Source organism: Lathyrus oleraceus, chromosome 7 (assembly GCF_024323335.1).
Source record: "Lathyrus oleraceus cultivar Zhongwan6 chromosome 7, CAAS_Psat_ZW6_1.0, whole genome shotgun sequence".
Lineage (NCBI taxonomy): Eukaryota > Viridiplantae > Streptophyta > Magnoliopsida > Fabales > Fabaceae > Lathyrus > Lathyrus oleraceus.
In genome coordinates this window covers 169,991,867-170,012,270 of record NC_066585.1, presented here as the reverse complement: position 1 = coordinate 170,012,270, position 20,404 = coordinate 169,991,867, and the positions used below count along the sequence as shown (strand labels likewise).

At 36.6% G+C, this 20,404-nt stretch overlaps 1 protein-coding gene across 1 annotated transcript; it reads right to left on the bottom strand.

Moving 5' to 3' along the window:
* Window positions 1-15,277: 15,277 nt before the first annotated feature.
* On the bottom strand, window positions 15,278-15,847 carry LOC127102660 (uncharacterized). Its single transcript, XM_051040008.1, has one exon. It carries the CDS (start codon window positions 15,845-15,847, stop codon window positions 15,278-15,280), a length of 570 nt encoding a protein of 189 aa, XP_050895965.1.
* Window positions 15,848-20,404: the final 4,557 nt, after the last annotated feature.

Genomic DNA, 20,404 nt, shown 5'->3' with positions numbered 1-20,404 from the left:
CAAAGAATGAGCAACTTGTCCAATCTTCGAAGTCTCCTTTATATAGGAAATTAAAAGATCTATTGGAGGGTAGAATTGGAATAGTAAATTGCAGTTGTCTCCTTTCATAACGATTTGTATATATGAGGCAAAATGGTATAATAGTACTGTCATTAGCCCAAAAAATCAGCATAGTGGAGGGAAGGGTGGTCTTGTACTATGTATTATTTTCCTGATGTAAAACCTTTTGATCTTATTTCTAATCTTCATAGGCTTCTGAATAAATGATGTTGAAGCATGCTTAGAAGGGTCAAGAGACTAGTTGAGAGAATCTTCAGAACCTTGGTCTTCAGAGTCTTGACACAGTTCCTCAGAACCTGGTCTTCAAAGTCTTCAAACCTTGTTCTTCAGAGTCTTCAGAACTTTGAGATCACATAATCTTGAAGGCTTGACAATCCTTCAAAGGCTCTTCAATCATAGTCATAGTCAGAAGCTTTAGCATAAACGTTCATCAAAATCGTTGTTTAAGAGCTTTCTAGAACTCAACATCATCTTATAAAGCACTTTGCATCTCTTCAGAGTCAGAGTGTGTTGAGTCCAGAATCTGATGAAGTCCCACGTCAATTCTTAAGAGTCAGAACCTGTTAGAAAAATCTACACACTAGACAAAAACCATTGGGATACAAAATTATTCTCTAAGAAACAATGCATTGTTATCATCAAAATAAAGGCCAGATGCAGAACCAAATCTTATTCTTACAATCTCTCTCTTTTTGGGCTTGTTTCTTTGTGGCTTTGTGGGTTTGTTATTAATCTGAGACCTTGTGATCCTTTTGGACCCTTTAATCTGCAATTCATGACTTGGATGTTTCTTTGTGGCTTTGTGGTTTTGTTGTTCATCTGAGACCTTGTGATCTCTCCAGATCCTTTGATCTTCAATTCAATACTTGGATGTTTCCTTGTGGCTTTGTGGTTTTGTTGTTCATTTGGATCTTTTGATATTCATCTTCTCATGTGTTTTTTTTAATCTTGTGGCTCAATTCAAAGGGAAAGGAATTCTTGTCTTGACTAGTGTAAAATACTTGCTCCATCTTGTGGTTAGTACACTTGCACATACAAAGGCTTTCTCTTGGGCTATCTTACAACGGAATCTGTTATTTCATGTCATTTACTTTATGCTTTCAGATAGTCTCTTCATCTACATCTGACTTCTTCAATTTTCAAAACTTCTCCCTATTTCAAAAATCTCTTAATTTCAAACTTCACTCTTTTCTTAAAAAACCCTGACTTTGTCAAGTGATCCAAAAAATCTCTTTCTCAATAAATGCTAAAATAATTAAGCATACTTAAACCTTTTTTTCAAGCTTCTAAAAAAGACAAACCTCATCAAACTTCTTTTGTGCCTTTGTGCATTTTTATTTAAGAGCCTTTTTTTGAAAAGATTGGATATTAGCCTATTCTTGTAGTGATGCAAAGCACTATACTTATACAGTATGTTGATAAATGATTGACATTTTCCACTTGAATGTTGAGACGTACTTGTGAGAAAGTCCAAGTAAAAATCCTCCATACCAAGATGATGCATATGCTCATTTCCTCATACTTATGGGTAGTAAGGTGAGTTTTTCACTCGAATATGACAAAATATCTTTTCAAATTAAAATAAATCAACAAACAACCCAACTTTTTCATAACACAAATTTGCAAGTGGTTCCTATGGAGTACTATAGTTGTGAGGGGTTCCTATAAGTCCCCTACCCGGACTTGACTGCACTTAAGCTAGGATGGTGGTATAGTCATGTTAACCTTATTGGTGTTAGACTTGCTAGGTTGGCATGAGAACCCCGTCAAATGAGACCCCTTTGGAGGTACTAATGTCTTGCGATTAGTCATAATGGCGTTATTATTTTCGACCTGGGAGTCCGAGATTCTAAGAGACCGTAGAACACTTTAACCCCTCTTGGCCTTTTAGGATGTAGTATGGTGACCCTTTCGACATAGGCCTAGTCTGGTTGATACACGATACTATAATCAAATGAGGTTCTATTGAGAGTATTATTGGTCTACGAGCAAGTCGTTAAACCGGTAATATCCAAAAGATAGATTTACGACTCTGGGTACATTTTTAGAACCTGGTTACTGTTTGAGACATCCAAAGCTATAGAACATACCCTGCGGGATGGTTGTCACCCTGTCCACCTGACTCCATGCTCATGATGTTAAACCTTTGAACCTCTCATGTTTGTGTTTGTGGCTTAATCATGCATTCATGAACATCTCTTTTTCACCTGGTTTTCAAGGAACTTAGGAACTTTATTTGTAAACATCGCAGGTAATTTGAGTATGGACTCTGGAAGGAGAAACACTCATCAGTTCTATTTCAAATGTCATGAATTAAAAGAATTAAGGAAGTTAGGATCTTTGGTGGTTTGTCCTCCTGATTTCAAAGACCGATATGGAAGACTTCTGACTGTGTTGAACACTAATGTGGAAGGCGGAGTTCTGAACACCTTCGTCCAGTTCGATGATTCATCGTATAGGTGTTTCACTTTTCCTGATTATCAGCTTGCACCTACTTTGGAGGAGTATTCCTATTACATAGGCTTGTGATCGCGATGAACGTGTATGTCGGATAATCACTGCAAGTATAGAGTTTATCGGGTAGTTTTAAAAGATTGTCAAACCCACATAGACTAATAATCAAACTAATATTATCTATCGTTGCAATGCAAAGCTAAGTCTAAAGGTTAAAAAGATACGAACGGAAATATAAATGCTAATTGCTAAAGGTTTGAAAATGATGATAAAACGAGCCCGAAATATGGATTCTGTGTTCCTAAGGGATTAGGTAAAATTCGGGTACTAATTACGATTTTATTATGTTATGTAGAAAATATTGATTTAAAAGCCCCGTCTCACACTCTTGCGCTATTGACTAAAACCACACCTCCTAACCACAATATTTATCTATCGTTCGCCCATTTTAATTAAAAAGCATATTTTGAAAACCAAAGAGATCCTAAACGATACCTAAGGCGCTCTCGCTATTTTTAGGATTGATGCCTAGTTTCCACTATCTGGTTCCTTCCTCACACTCTCACATTATCAGCTAGAACCTTAGTTTGTTCTTCACTCTCGTGTCAAAACAATGAAACATACAATTGGAAACTAAAACCAAAACAGAATTTAATCACAATTTCGCGCCTATTGTTTCTAACGAGTCCCGTCGGTAACAACAATCCTCATATACCAGACTTAGACAAATTTAGCAAGACATAATTATAATTAGATATAACATGATCAAAGCAATTATACTTAAAACTAACATATCATATAATATAGTAACATCAATAACAAGCATAAATAATAAAATGGTAAAACCTCGAAATTAAAGAAACGAAGACTTTGAATTGAAATGAAAATCCCGGCAGGCTTGTTCTTGATCCAAGAGTACAATACAAATAAAATGAAAACAAGTGTGACAATCCCTCGATGTGAGTTATTGTCACTTTTACAAGTGAATTTATGCCTAAGACTATGAAGCAAATTCAATAGAGCTTCAGCACAATTTGGATGCCTTTGAAGCACCCCAAGAGTCCTATTTATAGAGGTCTCCACCCTTGTAACTTCCTTAAGTCGTGTCAACAAAGTGGAGGGAAAAGAAAATGGGAAAAGCGATTGAGAAACTGCTCCCACGCAGAAAACTGCTTCTGCCTGATAATGGCGAACACCATTAGGGCAATGGTGAACGCCATTGCCTTGGTCATTAAATGAAATGGCATGCTAGGAAAATGGAGAACACCATATACACAGGTGAAGACCATTTGGGCAGAATGGGTAATATCTTGCTCTTTTGCTTCTCTTTTGCTCCTTTTCCAATTTGCTTTCGAATCCGCACTGAATCTAACCAACAACTGCAAAACGAATAAAAACAAACTAAAAGGTGATAAAACATATTGAAATAAAGAGGAATAACATGCGAAAAACATGAGACATAAGCCTAAAAACATGATACGATTTCTCGTTATCAAACTCCCTCACACTTAGACCGTTGCTTGTCCTCAAGCAATCACCCAATGCAAAAGAAAAACAATTAAGTATATCGTCTGAGACATAGGCATAATAAAAATCTAAAAAGTAAGAGGATGCTAGGCTAGTGCTAAATAGATAGGTACTAGATATCGACAATAAGGATACCGTAATGACACATATTCACATTACACGGACAAAAACTACCCCTATGCAAAACCAATCCGAATCATGCGATTATAACTCGACCTACACTCTTTGTTCCTTTTCACCTCTCTTTCATTCTAGCGCAATCACATTAAGCCCGGTATCCGTACACATTAATGGTAGGTGAACTTGTTAGTGACTGTGGTCTCGTCTTCAAAAAAAAAATCGCATTTATTTAGCAAATTTGCTTAAGCATCAACTGAATTTTTAAGAGTTTGTACCGTTGGGCTAAATGATCGGGTAAGGATCACCTAACTTAGAAGGGACATATCTTATCACATAATTTTTTTTCTCGCTTTTAGCCTGAGACCATACACTTATTTGCATCGGCTTCCTTACTCAATATGTGCTTAAGATAGTGCTGACTGCTTAAATAAACTACTTAAGAGGCTACTTCAAAAACTTAGAATTTAAGGTCTTGGCATAATGATTATTCAAATTGATGTCGCATACTTAGGGAGTTTAAGGTGTTAGGAGGTACCGATATTATTGAAACTTTCCCAAGTCTATTTAACAAAGCCTAAGAATGAGAAACAAGTTATACTCTTGAGGTGTCATGGCATTGAATCAAAACAATTTTTTTTGTTGGGGGTCAAATCTAAGGGAGTTTTTTCAACAAGGGAAAAGAATATCATGCTATATGACTCAACAACACATGTATGACTTGATCAAACACACAAACAACAAAGAAAAACAACTTAAACTAAAATAAATTAACTAGAAAAACAGTAAAAAAATATAAAATAAAGCGGGAAAGCTCCTCCCTCACACTTGAACCAAACATTGTCCCCAATGTTTCAGTGCAAGGCGGAAAAAGGAGTAGATAAAACCTGGTAGGTGGCTCAGTGATGTCGAACGCAACCTCTGTGACATCTAATACCGCATCTACTGTACATAGGGTGAGGTACATGCTGCATATACTCCAGCATGTCTGATACTTCCATGAACACTCCATTCATCTGCTCGGTGAGGTCACTCATGTTAAGCTCGGTCCTCTCAACAAAGTCAAGCTGATTCTCTCTGTTCTGATCAATGGTGACCCTCATCTCCTCCTGCTGCCTCTGTATACTCTTAAGTAGCACGTCACGGTCTGCATCGACATCATTCCGATGTCTAAGCTCACTCAAGATGTCATAAAGAGCTGTCCTTATGGCGATGTAATCGTACTCCTTGCGGGGATGATATCTGGATGAGGTACCTACAAATGAGTCAGGAAAAGCATGTGTGGTGTGTGCATGGGTTCCAGTCTGGGGAACATCTTGCTCCATGCGATCGGGCCTAACATTATCATCAGGGTCAGGGGCATTAGCATCAAAAATCCAGTTAGCGCTCAATCGCACGTTAATGCATATGGCGCAAGGCAAAGCAACCTAGGTATGTCTTACTTCTGTTCTTTAACCAACCCTACATACATTAGGCTTACTTATGAGTTTCGAAGTTTTTTAGATATGCCACCCCCGTAGGAGGATCACGCACCACATACACTATTTATTTTCGGATGTTCAATATAGATTACACCTTTAGCCAAGACCATATGGCCAATATATTTTCATTCCCTCATAGAGATGAATATACATACCAAGCCCCTCTAGAGAGCTAATGGGAATCCAATACTCTTAAATTTTGGCAGAAACTAACAGGCAAAACCACCATTGACTGGGAAGGTCTTAAAGCCACTGCTATTCAGAACCCATCAATTAGGTACTTGCACCACATTTTGGCCAGCACTATCTCTGGCCGAGAAAACACTAGGAACGAAAATTCTAGGGATCTTTTCCTTATTTATTGTGTAGTATCTGTGACAAAAGCTAACCCAACACCTTTCTTATTAGCACACCTTCAGTCTACTAGTGTTAGGATAAGAGGTCCTATTTGTGTTGGAGGGATGATTACATCCATAGCCCTTGCGTTAGACTTAAGCACTGAGTTGGTTACACTTGAGCCATTAGAGACTCCTTTTGCAGATCTTGATTACTGAGCATCCAATTAAAATTGTCGATTAATACTAAATCACAAAGTGTTGCGTTATTGGGATACCTTGTTGCCAAGACATTTCTCTTGAAAAGCTTATGATAACTGCTCCTTTGATTTTTGCCTATGATACCCTCTGCAAATGTGATACCCATGTAATCAATATCTCTTCTTGGCCTTGCTACCCTAGGAGGCATGATGAATGAATGAGAATGAGAACGTTGGAAAGAAAGGGGTATGGAGATTGTGAAGAGGGAAGAATGAGAAAAATGGATTTTGAGATGAGAAAATGGATGGTTATAGGTCTTATAATGATTGGAAGGAAGTTGGATGGTTAGGGGTTGAAGAATAGGAGTAAATGGTGGTTAGAGTAGGAAGTTAAGAGATTTGAATGAGGGATTTTAGGAAAACGCGCAAGAGGGAAACGAAAAAATGGTAAACCTTATGTTTTCTTGATATGGCGAAGTCCATTAGGGCACTGGCGAATGCCACTTACCTGAAATGTAGGGATTTCAAAAAGAAGCTAATAGCGAACACCAAGTGCCTAAAATGTGCATTTTTAACTTTACGCCTAAAAATAGTGAAGTTCAATGTTCTTTAGGCCATGATACTGCTAGTTGAAATAATTGTTGCATAAGACCTTAATTGGAAACATAAAAATGCATGAAACTAAAGGAATTTACGATATAAAATAAAAATAAACAACTGAAAGGGAAATTACATTAATTGAAATAGCAGTAACATATGTCCTCGTCGATATTTCGACGATAAAGTAAACATAAGCTGAAAAACAACAACAAAGAGAAAATACTGATGAAAAATAAACATCATAAACTAGAAAGCAGGGAAACAACGGTACAACCAACAATACTAGCCATCACGGCGTCTAATGTTATTAGTTAGTTAAACCGCATGTAGTGCTAAAAGAGATAAAAATAGTAATAAAAATAAGAATAAAAGTAAAAAAATAAAAATAAAAATAGAATATAGAAGTAACAACTATAATAGATGAAAATAAAAACTTAAGATCGTGGGTTGCCTCCCACGTAGCGCTTCGTTTATTGTCGGGAGCCCGATATTAATTTAAAATTGGACTATTCTTTCGAAAGAGCGGGCAACTCTTCTAATTTGTAACTCATGCAGAAATCCTTGATTTCTACGCTTTGGTAATGCTTAAGTCGTTGCCCGTTTACGACAAATGTCTCATTGGATTTACCTCTTATTTCTACTGTTCCGCTTCGAAAAACTCTTATGACTTCAAAAGGGCCAGACCATCTAGAACAAAGTTTTCCTGGAAATAATTTAAGTCGAGAATTAAAGAGAAGGACTATGTCACCCTCGTTGAATTCTCGCCTTGTTATTCGTTTATCATGCCACTATTTGGTTCTTTCCTTGTAAATCCGGGCATTTTCATAGGCATCTAATCTAAGATCTTCTAGTTTATGGACATCTAAGATTCTTTTCTCTCCTTCAGTTGTGTAATTCATATTTAGGGTCTTAACGGACCAATAAGCTTTATGCTCGAGTTCTACAGGCAGGTGACATGATTTACCATAAACTGATTTAAATGGAGTGGTTCATATCAGAGTTTTATAAGTTGTCCTATAAGCCCACAGAGCTCATGAAGTTTCACAAACCAATCTTTCTTAGAAGTTGCAACGGTTTTCTCTAATATTATATTAATTTCTCTATTGGAAACCTCGACTTGCCCACTTGTTTGAGGGTGGTAAGGCGTTGCTACTCGGTGTCAGACTCCATATTTGTGCAACAGTCTTTCAAAGATGTTTGAAATGAAATGGGAGCCAATGTCACTAATGAAAATACTTGGTACACCGAATCTAGGAAAAATTACATTCTTGAAAAGTGTGATAACTACTCATGCATCATTAGTAGGAGAGGCTACTGCCTTGATCCATTTCGATATGGAATCGACTGCAACAAGTATGTACTTATTACCAAAAGAAGATGGAAAAGGGACCATGAAATCTATACCCCAAACATCAAAGACTTCTACTTCTAAGATACCTTCCAGTGGCATCTCATCGCGTCTAGAGATGTTTCTAGTGTGTTGGCACCATTCGCAATTTGTAACCGTGATGTGGATACCTTTCTAAAGGTTAGGCCAAAAGAGACCAGATTGTAAGATCTTTGCACAAGTCTTTGAGGTGCTTGCATGCCCTCCATAGGGTGTAGAGTGGCAATGAGATATGATATAATTTACTTCCAATTTAGGGACACATCGACGGAAAATACCATCTGCGCCTCTCTTGAAGAGTAGGGGTTCATCCCAATAGTAATGTTTAAGATCATGGAAGAATTTTTTCTTTTGCTGGTAAGTTAAGTCTGGTGGAAGTACTCCAGCTGCTAAGTAGTTGACAAAGTGAGCATACTATAGCAGCATGGTTTTGGTGTAAATTGATTCCACAACTTCATTGGTTTCTGTGTCATTATACATCAAAGAACATTCGACTATTTCTCTTTCACTTTCAAACTCAAGCTACAAGTCGATCGTAGGAGAAATCATCGTTGATGGGCACTTGTTCGGGTTTTAGGTCCTCAATCCTAGAGAGATGATCTGCTACCACATTTTTGGTGCCTTTCTTATCTTTGATTTCTAAATTGAATTCTTGTGAAAGAAGAATCCATCTTAAAAGTCTTGGTTTAGCATCCTTCTTACTTAACAAATACCTAATTGCGGCGTGGTCGGTATAGACAATTATCTTTGCTCCCACTAAGTAGGAACGAAATTTATCCAAAGCGAACACAACGTCTAAGAGTTCCTTTTCTGTGGTGGCGTAGTTCATCTGTGAGTTGTCTAAGGTTCTACTTGCATAGTAAATTGCATGAATCTTTTTATCCTTTCTTTGTCCTAAGACAACACCAACGGCATAATCACTAGCGTCACACATTATCTCAAATGTCTTACTCCAATAAGGTGGTTGCTTAATGGGTGCGGTAATAAGAGCATTTTTTAGATGTTCAAATGCGTTTAAGTAATCTTCATCAAATATGAATTCAACATCTTTCATTAGTAAGTCCGTTAGTGGTTTGGTTATTTTAGAGAAATCTTTAATGAACCGTTGGTAGAAACCGACGTGTCCTAAGAAACTACGAATTTCTATAAAGGTTTTCGGAGGTTGAATATTTTCTATAATTTTTATTTTTTCTTTATCCACTTCAGTTCCTTGGTCGGATACAACATGTTCAAGTTGTAAGACCCCAATTTTGACCCTAAGATCCCTCATGTTATCTCATCATATTCATTGGCTTTGGGATCACACCTTGGCATCCTCCTTACCCCTCATTCATTGGGTTTGCATTAGGAGAGATCATCAATCACATTTGATTGTATCATAGCTTGTTTTTCTATGTTTACTAACCAAAATAACAAAAATATGTCTATATATAGCGTTGTTTCTTTTGTAGGTAGTGTGTGTATCCACCAATGCCTCATCAAGCTCACAACTAGGGTTTTAGACCCTCAGTACAAGGAGATCAATCAAGGGATGGTTCACAATGGTTTTAGACATCATATATGGATCCCCATGTTCTTTATTTATCATTTGGATCAAGAAATCATCAAGAATTTGAAGCTTGTTTGCCTTGAAAACCCTAGTTCATCTGGGTATCTTGTCTGACTTCCTCAACAAGTTTCTTTAACATTTGGTCCAATATATCAAGGAATACTCCAACATACATCATCTAAGCATATATCATCCTCCATGAGTCCAAAATATCAAGATAACTTCAAGTTTGCAAGTTGATTCAAAGAGGTTGACCAGAGAAAGTCAACTAGTCAAAACTGGGGTTCCCTAGACCTTATCTCCTACAATTTGTGTCATATGAAAATTATTACAAGAGAAAAGCGACTCCTTATGACATTCCAAACAACTTTAATGTTGACATCAAGATCTATTTTTTCTTGGAAACTCATTTTTTATGGTGAAAGATTATAGGTCATTTTGTCAGTGCCCTAGTTAGGAGGTCAACTTCCAAGGACCATAACTTGCTCAATTTTTATGATATGAATGCCATCTAAGTTTCATGATCAATTTGAATATGTCCTATCCAACTTTTATTCTTTTAGAAATGTAAAAATCCACTTGCAAGGGCATGTTACAAGAGGAAACATTATAGGTCATTTTGGGCCAATACCATTGAACAAGCAATTTTCTTCAACTTCTAAAATGCATAACTACCTCATGCCAAATCCAAATAAGGTAAAATTTATGACAAAATTTAAGAGGATTGAAAGATCTACAACTTATATTAAGGAACCGCTTTCATTTGAAGCTCATAGAAAAAGTTATTCAAGGTGGAAGAAATGGATATTTGACTTGGTACTTAGAAAATTTTCGATTATGTTTGATTTCTCAAACTTCCACCTCAAAATTAATCATGACCCAAGCTTCAAATGGAAAAGGGTTCAACACGAAAGTTGTTCCCCTTAATGCCACCTTTACAAAAAGTACAAGATTACCTCATTTGGACAAGATTTGAAAGACTTGCGCATGGGTTCTTCACAAGGCTTCATTTGGTAAGATTTATGTTCAAAATTCATTTCCATTATGCATGGCCATGTGACATCATTTCAGGTTAATTATCACAAAATATTGGATCATTTGGCATCATGAATTAGGCCTTGTACACATTCATGCATCCATGCAAGCAAGAGTTGCTAAAATTGGCAAAAATTGGAAGTGTGTGAAAAGAAACTTGATACCCTATATATACATGACCTTGGTGATCAGAATGAGGGTCCTGCTTGCCCAAGCTTTGAACCATTGCCTCCCTAACCTCCATTAAAGGATATGCTTGAAGATTTCACTTGAAATCGAGTTTCAAATCTCCTTCTATTTTGAGATTGAAACTTCAAGAACCCAAGCCTCTCTTTGATCAATTTCACTTCCTGCAAGCTTCTAGAGTCAAGCCAATCCAAATTGGAAGCAAGATCAAGTTGATTTGAAGCTACCCGAAGGTGAAATTTCAGAAACTTCTCTTCTTCGATTCTCCCTCATTTCTCATCTATTTTGATTGATTTTTGGTTTGTTGAAGTCCTACCAATGTAGGCAACAAGATTGAGTTGCTTTGAGGTCAAATTGAAGCAACTCAATTCATGATCCTCAAAATTCAAATCCATGTATCTTTCAATATACTTGGAATTGGAAGAAATTGAGGTCAGATTCGAGCTCCTGAGCATTTTTCCTTTAAAACCATGTCCACACTTTTTATTTTGGTGAATGTTGGGGGTGGACCAGTCCGGTGAGGTCCACCAGAGAAGAAGACCGGAGCTAGGGCTCCGGTAGTGCATTGTCACTCTCTCAACCTTTTGATCCATTTAAAATGTTTTAATCTCAGCCTTCCTTTTTGGTTACCACGCGCATGATGCTTTGACTGAGGTGTATCATGGATAGCGCGCACGTGGCCATCAGATCTGCCACCTCAATTAATGAGGGAGATCTGATGGCCCCTATTTTTTTCTTCATATTTTCTGATTTTCCATTTAATTGCTTTATTTTGTTTAATTCATAATAAATCCATTTTCATCCAAAAAATATGGGACTTTCACTAAAAAAATTTAAATATTGTTCTCTTCCATATTCTGAATTAAAATTATTTTTTGGATTGGTTTTGATATTTTTCATGAATTAAGTGTTTTTGTGCATATTTTTAATTGTTTAAAAATACTTATGACTTTTTAAAAATCATGAAATTTTTTGTCAAGGTCCTTTGACCTAGGATAAATCCCTTGGCCATTTATTTGGTGTTTTGGAGGGATTTGAGGTTTTGACCAAATAAAAATGCATTTTAATTCATTTTTAAATTGATTAAATGTTTAAAAATTATGTTGAGCCATTTTTATGGTCTTATGATGTTTGACTTTCTGTTTGGGCCTTGGTCATGGGTGATTTGATTTTTGTTTGATCAAAACCATTGGATTTAGGGGATTGATGAAATGTATATTTCATCTCCTAAAATGAATGGATGGTTTTGATCAGATGAAATTCCTCTCATGATCAATTTGTGTTTCCATCTCCCCCCCTCTTCATCTCCATCCATATTCTTTTTCATTCCCTCACCGGACCAATGAAATCTCTAATGTCTAAATGCTAGTTGATTCATCAATGACCTTGTGTCAGATGAATCAATACAAGCATGACTGAGATAGGTCCCTCCCATTTTCTTTTTAATGTGTGGCATGTTTTAGGAGTTTGGTTATTTGTACCAAATCTCTAACATGCATTAACACCTATATTTTTATTGCCCGACCTCAGATAGTTGTGACTTCTACATAAGTCCAATTACGATTGCTTAACATAGAGCTGAATTTGACCCTCAAGGCATATCATTCTAGTAAGTGATATTGTCAGTCTCCCATTATTCATGGCATTATATGGAAAATTTGACCTTTTTTCCTTTCATTAGAGCTAGTGGCATACTTGTTGAATTATCCAAGCTGGAGCCCTTCTCATGGATGATGTCTTGGTTCAAGCATCCATACTTGTGAATGAATGGTTGAGTGTTCTCTAAAAAGAATGACTTAATCAATTAACACTCAACACTAACATTTGACTAACTCTTATTCATTATGCTTTTACTTTCAAGTCATTTACTTTATGTAATTTAAATTTCAGTCATTTATCATTCATTTCCATTTACATTTCATATAACTTGTTTATGTTTCAGTCCTATTCACTTTTCTCATTTGAGCCATATCTTATGATTGTATATATTTGTTTGGGTATTGATTTTGTTTGTGGTCTTAGGACCTTAAAACACCTAATAACAACAAAAACCCTAAAAAAACATTTGATTAACTATTGGGATTGGATCTGAACTTTTGGACTTAGAATTAAGCAACTTTCCCTGTGCTAAAGGACTTGGCCAATGCCAACATCTGAGACTGAGCTATCTTTGACAGTAACTTTCATCTAATGCAAGACTTTGGATCTCTTTGGTTCATCTGCTACTCTGTCTCTGTGCTTAAATGTTATTTTGTTATTTTGATGTCTGATGTTTTGCTCTGAGTGGATCAAGGAATATTTCATCTGCTATATTGGAAGACAATGAAGACTGCTAGCTATCAGAATGCTTGCTTGGATGTGGCTATATTTATATGATGCCTTTATCCTTATGATGTCTGGATATTGCTCATTGTTTATTGCTTATTGCTTGATCAAAGTCCAAAGGAAAATGGGTTTCTATATGACATTCTTGTCTATTGGATTACATCCCATTGGTCAGATCTTTTCAACTCTTAACTTTTAAATTTTTGCTTAGGGTAGTCTCTTCATCTCCTCCCACTTCTTAAATTTCAAAATCTCTCCCTCTTTTCAAAAAAATTCTTTGTTTATGATTTCAACTTAGACATGTTTTAATGATTAGAAACTTTGTCCTTATGCCATTGAATTTTTAATTTTTTTCTTAAATCAAATTTGTAAATAAACTTAACCATATTGACTTAAATTTCAAAATACAAAAAGAGCTAACAAACTCATTAAAAAATTTGTCCTCTTGTGCCATTTTCTTAATTTTTTGTTAAAATCAACTCACCAACTCATTTGAAATTTTTACCACGAACTACGAGGTTTTGATCCCTCATTTTTATGTTGGTACATAGGCACAAGACCGAAGGTTTTATCAAACACAAAAATATAATCAATGAACTCTTTTCTTATCCTTACACTCTATATTTTCTCAAACATCATTTATACCCAAAAACATATGCACACAAAAAGGGCTCCTTAGGAGTACTTAGGACACTTTGGGTGCTAACACCTTCTCTTTGTGTAACCAACCCCCTTACGTGTAATCTCTGACATTTTATTAGTTTTGATTTGAAAACTTATTATCCTTGTTTTTTTTGTACTTTTCCCCCTTTCCTTTGGAAACAATAAAAGCACAGTGGCGACTCTGGTTTTATTAACGTCAAGTTTATCCATAGCTTGACAGTCACGAATTTACCGCTACACAAGTACAATTCCTTGTCGGACCATGAAATGGCATTTTCCCCAATTTAATACGAGATTGACTTTAATGCATCTTTCAAGTACCATTTCTAGGTTTGAAATACATCCTTCAAAAGTTTGCCCATAAACAGAGAAGTCGTCCATAAATACTTCCATTTTCCGTCTATAAAATCAGCAAAGATCAACATCATGCATCTCTGAAATGTTGTAGGAGCGTTACACAGTCCAAATGTCATTCATCAATAAGCGAACATACCATAAGGACATGTGAAGGTAGTCTTTTCTTGGTCATCAGAATGAATAGGAATTTGGAAGAATCCTAAGTATCTGTCTAAATAACAGAAATGAGAATGTTTAGCTAGTCATTCAAGCATTTGATCGATGAAAGGCAATGGAAAATGATCTTTACGAGTGGCTTTATTCAAATTTCTATAGTCTATGCACATCCTCCATCCGATTTGAATTAGTTTTGCTATGGATTCGCCCTTTTCATTACTGACGATTGTAACACCTCCCTTCTTTGGTACGACATGTACTGGACTGACCCAGTTACTGTCGGATGTCGGGTATATAATTCCTGTTTCTAATAGCTTTTGTAGCTCCTTTTTGACTATATCACTCAAGATTGGATTGATTCTTCTCGGATGTTCTGTAGAGGCTTTACAGCCCCCCTCTAGCATAATGTGATACATACATATAGATGAACTTATTCCTTTTAGATCTGAGATGTTATAGCCTAAAGTTGTTGGATACTTTCTTAAGACATGAAGTAACTTTTCGGTTTCTATATGTCCTAAGTCAGCATTGACTATTACTGGTCATTCAAGCTTGGTGTCTAGGAATTCATACCTTAGGTCTTTGGGTAGTGTTTTAAGTTTTACAGAAGGTGTCTTTGGGTGTGGAATTAGATTGGATGTTAGTGCTAGACATTCCCTCAGACTGTTATCTACCTATGGCTCATGCCAATTATCGTCTTCGAATATAGGAGGCGCTGAAACCTTTAGTACTTCACTATACTTAGATGGTTCCCTCTCCATTTCTTTCACACATTCGTCGATGACGTCTAAGAGACAACATGAATCTTCTATAGTTGGCGCCTGTAAGAATTGAGCTAAAATAAATTAGACCTTTTCTTCCCCAACTTCGAAAGTTATCTTTCCTTTCTTGATATCTATGATGGCTCCAACTGTGACTAAAAAAGGTCTTCCTAAAATAATAGGGATGTGGGAATCCTCCTTTATATCCATTATTACAAAGTCGGTGGGAATATAGAATTGACCTATACGAACGAGAATGTTCTCTAGCATGCCTATTGGAAATTTAACAGAACGGTTAGCTAGTTGTAGAGACACATTCGTTGGTCTTATATCTCCTAAATTTAGTTTATTGCATGTGGATAAAGGCATTAAACTAACATTGGCTCCTAAGTCGCATAAAGCTTTGTTTATGATAAACTTTCCAATCATACGTGGTATGGAAAAACTAGCTGGGTCTTTCAACTTAGGAGGCATGTTGTTTTGAATAATAGCGTTACACTCAACAGTAAGCATACTAGTTTCATTATCCTCAAGCTTTTTCTTATTAGATAAGATTTCTTTAAGGAATTTAGCATATGAAAGTATTTGCGTAATGGCTTTTGTGAATGGTATAGTGATATTAAGCTGCTTCAGAAGTTCTACAAATTTCTTCATTTGTCCTTAATTTTTGGACTTAGAAAGTCTTTGAGGATAAGGTATATGTGGTTTGTATGGTGGTGGAGGCATATAAGGTGTTTCTTTATCTTCTGCTTCTCTGCTTTTGTCTTCCTATCCATCATTGGTTGGTTCATTTACCTTTTCAGTTTCTTTACCAGAGTTTTGATACATGGCTAGATTTTGGAGTCTTGGGTCAACCGATTCATCTAATTCGGTCCCACTTCACAATGTGATGGTATTAGCACGACCTTTTGGGTTTGGTTGTAGTTGACCAGGAAATGCTCCAGATGGGACTGCTATTGTTGCTTGTTTTAGTTTACTTGGGAAATTTGGGTTTCTAACATTTTGCTATGGGTAGCCATAGCATCAAGTTTACATGACAATTGTTTCATCAGTTCACTCGTATGAGCAGTTTGATTTGCGAAATCTTTGTTTTGTTGAGCTTGAGCATTCATAAAGTTTTCCATCATGATCTCTAGATTTGACACTCTAGGTGCTTGTGGAGCAACGAGGGCTCCTTTCTGATAACCAGGTGGAATAACAAGTGTTAGGTTTGAAGGAAATAAAGCATTGTTGTTTTTATAAGAAAAGTTCAGATGATTTCTCCAGCCAGGATTGTAAGTGTTGGAATATGGGTTTCCTTGAGCGTAATTTACTTGGTCGGTAGGAATACCAGCCAATAACTGACAATCAACATTAGTGTTCCTGGGGGTTCCACACAATTCACAGTTTGGTGTTACTGCAACTATGGTAACTGTTGGTGTTATGGCTAAGCTTTTGATCTTTTGAGTAAGTGCATCCACTTTAGCATTGAAGCGGTCTATGCCATTGACTTCGTACATTCCTCCTTTCGGAGTTGGTTTTTCTATAGCAACACATTCACCTCCCAATTGGAAATCATTTTGAGCCATGTTCTCGACGAGCTCATAAGCTTCATCATATGGTTTGTCCATTAAAGCACCGTAGATTGCAGTGCTTAAATTCATTTTAGTATTGTATAAAAGACCATTGTAGAAAGTATGGATAATCAACCATTGATCAAGTCCATAGTGTGGACAAAGTCTCATCATGTGCTTGTATCTTTCCCAAGTGTCAAAAAGAGATTCATTGTCTTTTTGCTTAAATCCGTTGATTTGAGCTCTTAGCATAACCGTATTGCTTGGTGGAAAATATCGGGCTAAGAATACTTTCTTCAACTCGTCCCATGTGGTTACAGAGTTCGAAGGCAAAGACTGGAGCCAAGCTCTAGCTCTATCTCTGAAGGAAAAAGGGAAAAGACGTAGTCTAATTGCTTCGGAACTGACACCATTTGCTTTTACTGTGTCTGCGTACTGCACAAACACTGTTAAATGTATGTTTGGATCATCTATAAGACTACTTGAAAATTGGTTTTGTTGAACGGCTGATAACAACGAAGGTTTCAACTCGAAATCGCTTCAGCTGATGACAGGGGCAACAATGATGTTGTGTGGTTCCTCCTATGAAGGAACAACATAATACTTAAGAGGACAGTTTTGTAGTCCTTCAGCCATAGCTAGTTTAGATTCTGATTTTTGTTTTGGAAAACAAAAATTATACTTAATTCAGAAATTGTGTACTCGGCGTTGTAAATTAATAAAATGCTCGACTTCGTCAACTAGTTGTTCTAGATTTTTGCCTTGTGAGCGAGTGCTTGGAATACAATTGACGGTTTAGAAGGGTAAATAAAATAAAAGTTGCCTTAGTCTATACTGCGCAACAACAGAATCACAATATTGACTAAATTAGTCCCCGACAACGGCGCCAAAGACTTGATCGCGATGAACGCGTCTGTCGGATAATAACTGTAAGTTTATAGTTTATCGGGTAGTTTTAAAATATTGTCGAACCCACAAAGACTAATAATCAAACTAATGTTGTCCATTGTTGCAATGCAAAGCTAAGGCTAAAGGTTAAAAGGATACGAACCAAAATATAAACGCTAATTGCTAAAGGTTTGAAAATGGTGATAAAACGAGCCCGGGATATGGATTCCGTGTTCCTAAGGGATTAGGTATAATTCGGGTACTAATTACGATTTTATTACGTTCTGTAGAAAATATTGATTAAAAGGCCCCGTCTCACACTCTCGCACTATTGACTAAAACCACACCTCATAACCACGGGATTTTGCTCTCGCTCGCCCGTTTTAATTAAAAAGCATATTCTGAAAACCAAAGAGATCCTAAACGATACCTAAGGCACTCTCGTTGTTTTTAGGGTCCATACTTAGTTTCCACTATCCGGTTCCTTCCTCACACTCTCGCGCTATCGGCTAGAACCTTAGTTTGTTCTTCACTCTCATGTCAAAACAATGAAACATACAATTGGAAACTAAAACCAAAACATAATTTCGCGCCTATTGTTTCTACCGCGCCCTATTGGTAACGACAATCCTCATATGTCGGACTCAGACAAATTTAGCAAGACATAACTATAATTAGAAATAACTTTATCAAAGCAATTATACTTAAAACTAACATATCATATAATATAGTAACGACAATAACAAGCATAAATAATAAAATGGTAAAAACCTAAAATTAAAGAAACAAAGACTTTGAATTCAAACGAAAATGCCGACAGGCTTGTTCTTGATCAAAGAGTACAATACAAATAAAATGAAAACAAGTGTAACAATCCCTTGATGTGAGTTATTGTCACTTTAACAGGTGAATTTATGCCTAAGACTATGAAGCAAATTCGACAGAGCTTCCGCACAACTTGGATGCCTTCGAAACACCCCAAAGAATCCTATTTATAGAGGTGTCTGAAGGAGAAGAGCGATCCAAAACGCAGCGGAATTTAAAATTTCTCCTTTAGTGATCCTTACGAATGGGCATGATCAGTGATAGAATCGTTACCTCTTGTGGCGATTGTAACCTTTGATGCAGATCTACGGAGCGATCATAAAAGTTGAACGATGACAACGGCTCTACTCAGTCCACACGAACGGATTCCTTCAATCTTAGTGCTAGCTGCTACGAATGAAGGCTTTGAGTGAGAGAGAGAGAGAGAGAGAGAGAGAGAGAGAGAGAGAGAGAAACGAAATTGCAACTGCATAAATGCTTCTACACAAGGGTCCTATTTATAGAACCACTTGTGTGGGCTGCAAGCTAAAAAGCCCACTCAAGTGTATGTGGCCCATATCTTATAATATGCCAAAATCACTTAAGCACGTGGTACCTTACCATATTTCGTATTCTACTTAAGTACATCGTACCTTACGATGTTCTACAATTCACTTAAGGGCACCGTACATTACGATATTCCTTAGTTACTCTATCTCTCATCAATCCATCCTTTTGTGTGTGACCCTGTAGGTTTTCGCGGCATTGGCAATTATATTAAATCACGTATTTAACATAATAAACAGTGAGCGGTATCTAGCAACACATCACTACTACCCAAGACACGAAAATGTCATGTGATCTGACAAATTATTTTGTGATAATACTTATGTGTATAATTACCCTTTTGCCCTTATGTCTATATTGAACACAAGACATAGACCGTGTCATCCTTGTCCAGTGTAATATTGGGCCCATAGACATTTATCCTATTACGCAGGATGGGCAAATTCCATCTAGGTCACTCATGTCCCTTAGCATGCTTCGTGGAGTACCCATCAACTATCTTTATGGTCATCCAGTTACGAACAATGTTTGATCAGCAATAAGGCACTCAACTCTACATCTAGGGTCCATAGTGGTTTCAGGTCGAAGGGTGGTATACACCATTATCACCACGAGAATAACTTATGACACTTTGTATAACATTCTATATAGTATTCTCATAGCGGGTCAATCCAGTATAAATATTACTCTTAATATTCATACCTATGTTTAAGACTTGATAACTCCTTATCCATGATCCATGAGATGTGATCATCAGTCTATATACATAATAGTCTTAATGCTTTAATGTTATCCCACTTCATAATAAAGCTCGACTATGGATACTTTAAGAATAATGTCCTTATGTTTAATGTGATCTCATGATTAAGTCACACTTGATACATTAAACGGACTATATATTCTAGGGACTTTATTAGACAAACATAATAAAGAAAAAACCTTTTATTATTAATAAATAATTCGATACAAATACCAAAAGTATTGGCCTCTAGGGCTTACACCAACAAGAATCTTAACAAGGCTCTCCATATTTCTATTGAGTGTGTGGACACAGTCCTATCAAGAGTTTTGGTAGACACTGGGTCTTCCCTCAATGTGATGCCTCAAAGCTCCATTGCTAAGCTAACTGTTGAAGGGCTCATAATAAAATCGAGCGAGCTTATAGTAAGAGCATTTGATGGGACTAGGAGGAGTGTAATCAGTGGGGTGAATTTTCCTATGAACATTGGTCCTCATACTTTCCTTATCACTTTCTTCATAATGGATATCTATCCAGCTTACAGATGTCTACTTGGAAGAACTTGGATCCACTTAGCTGGTGCACTCACTTCAACGCTCCACCAAAATTGAAATTCTTAGATGATGATAAACTGGTTGTTGTCGAGGGTGAGGAGGACAT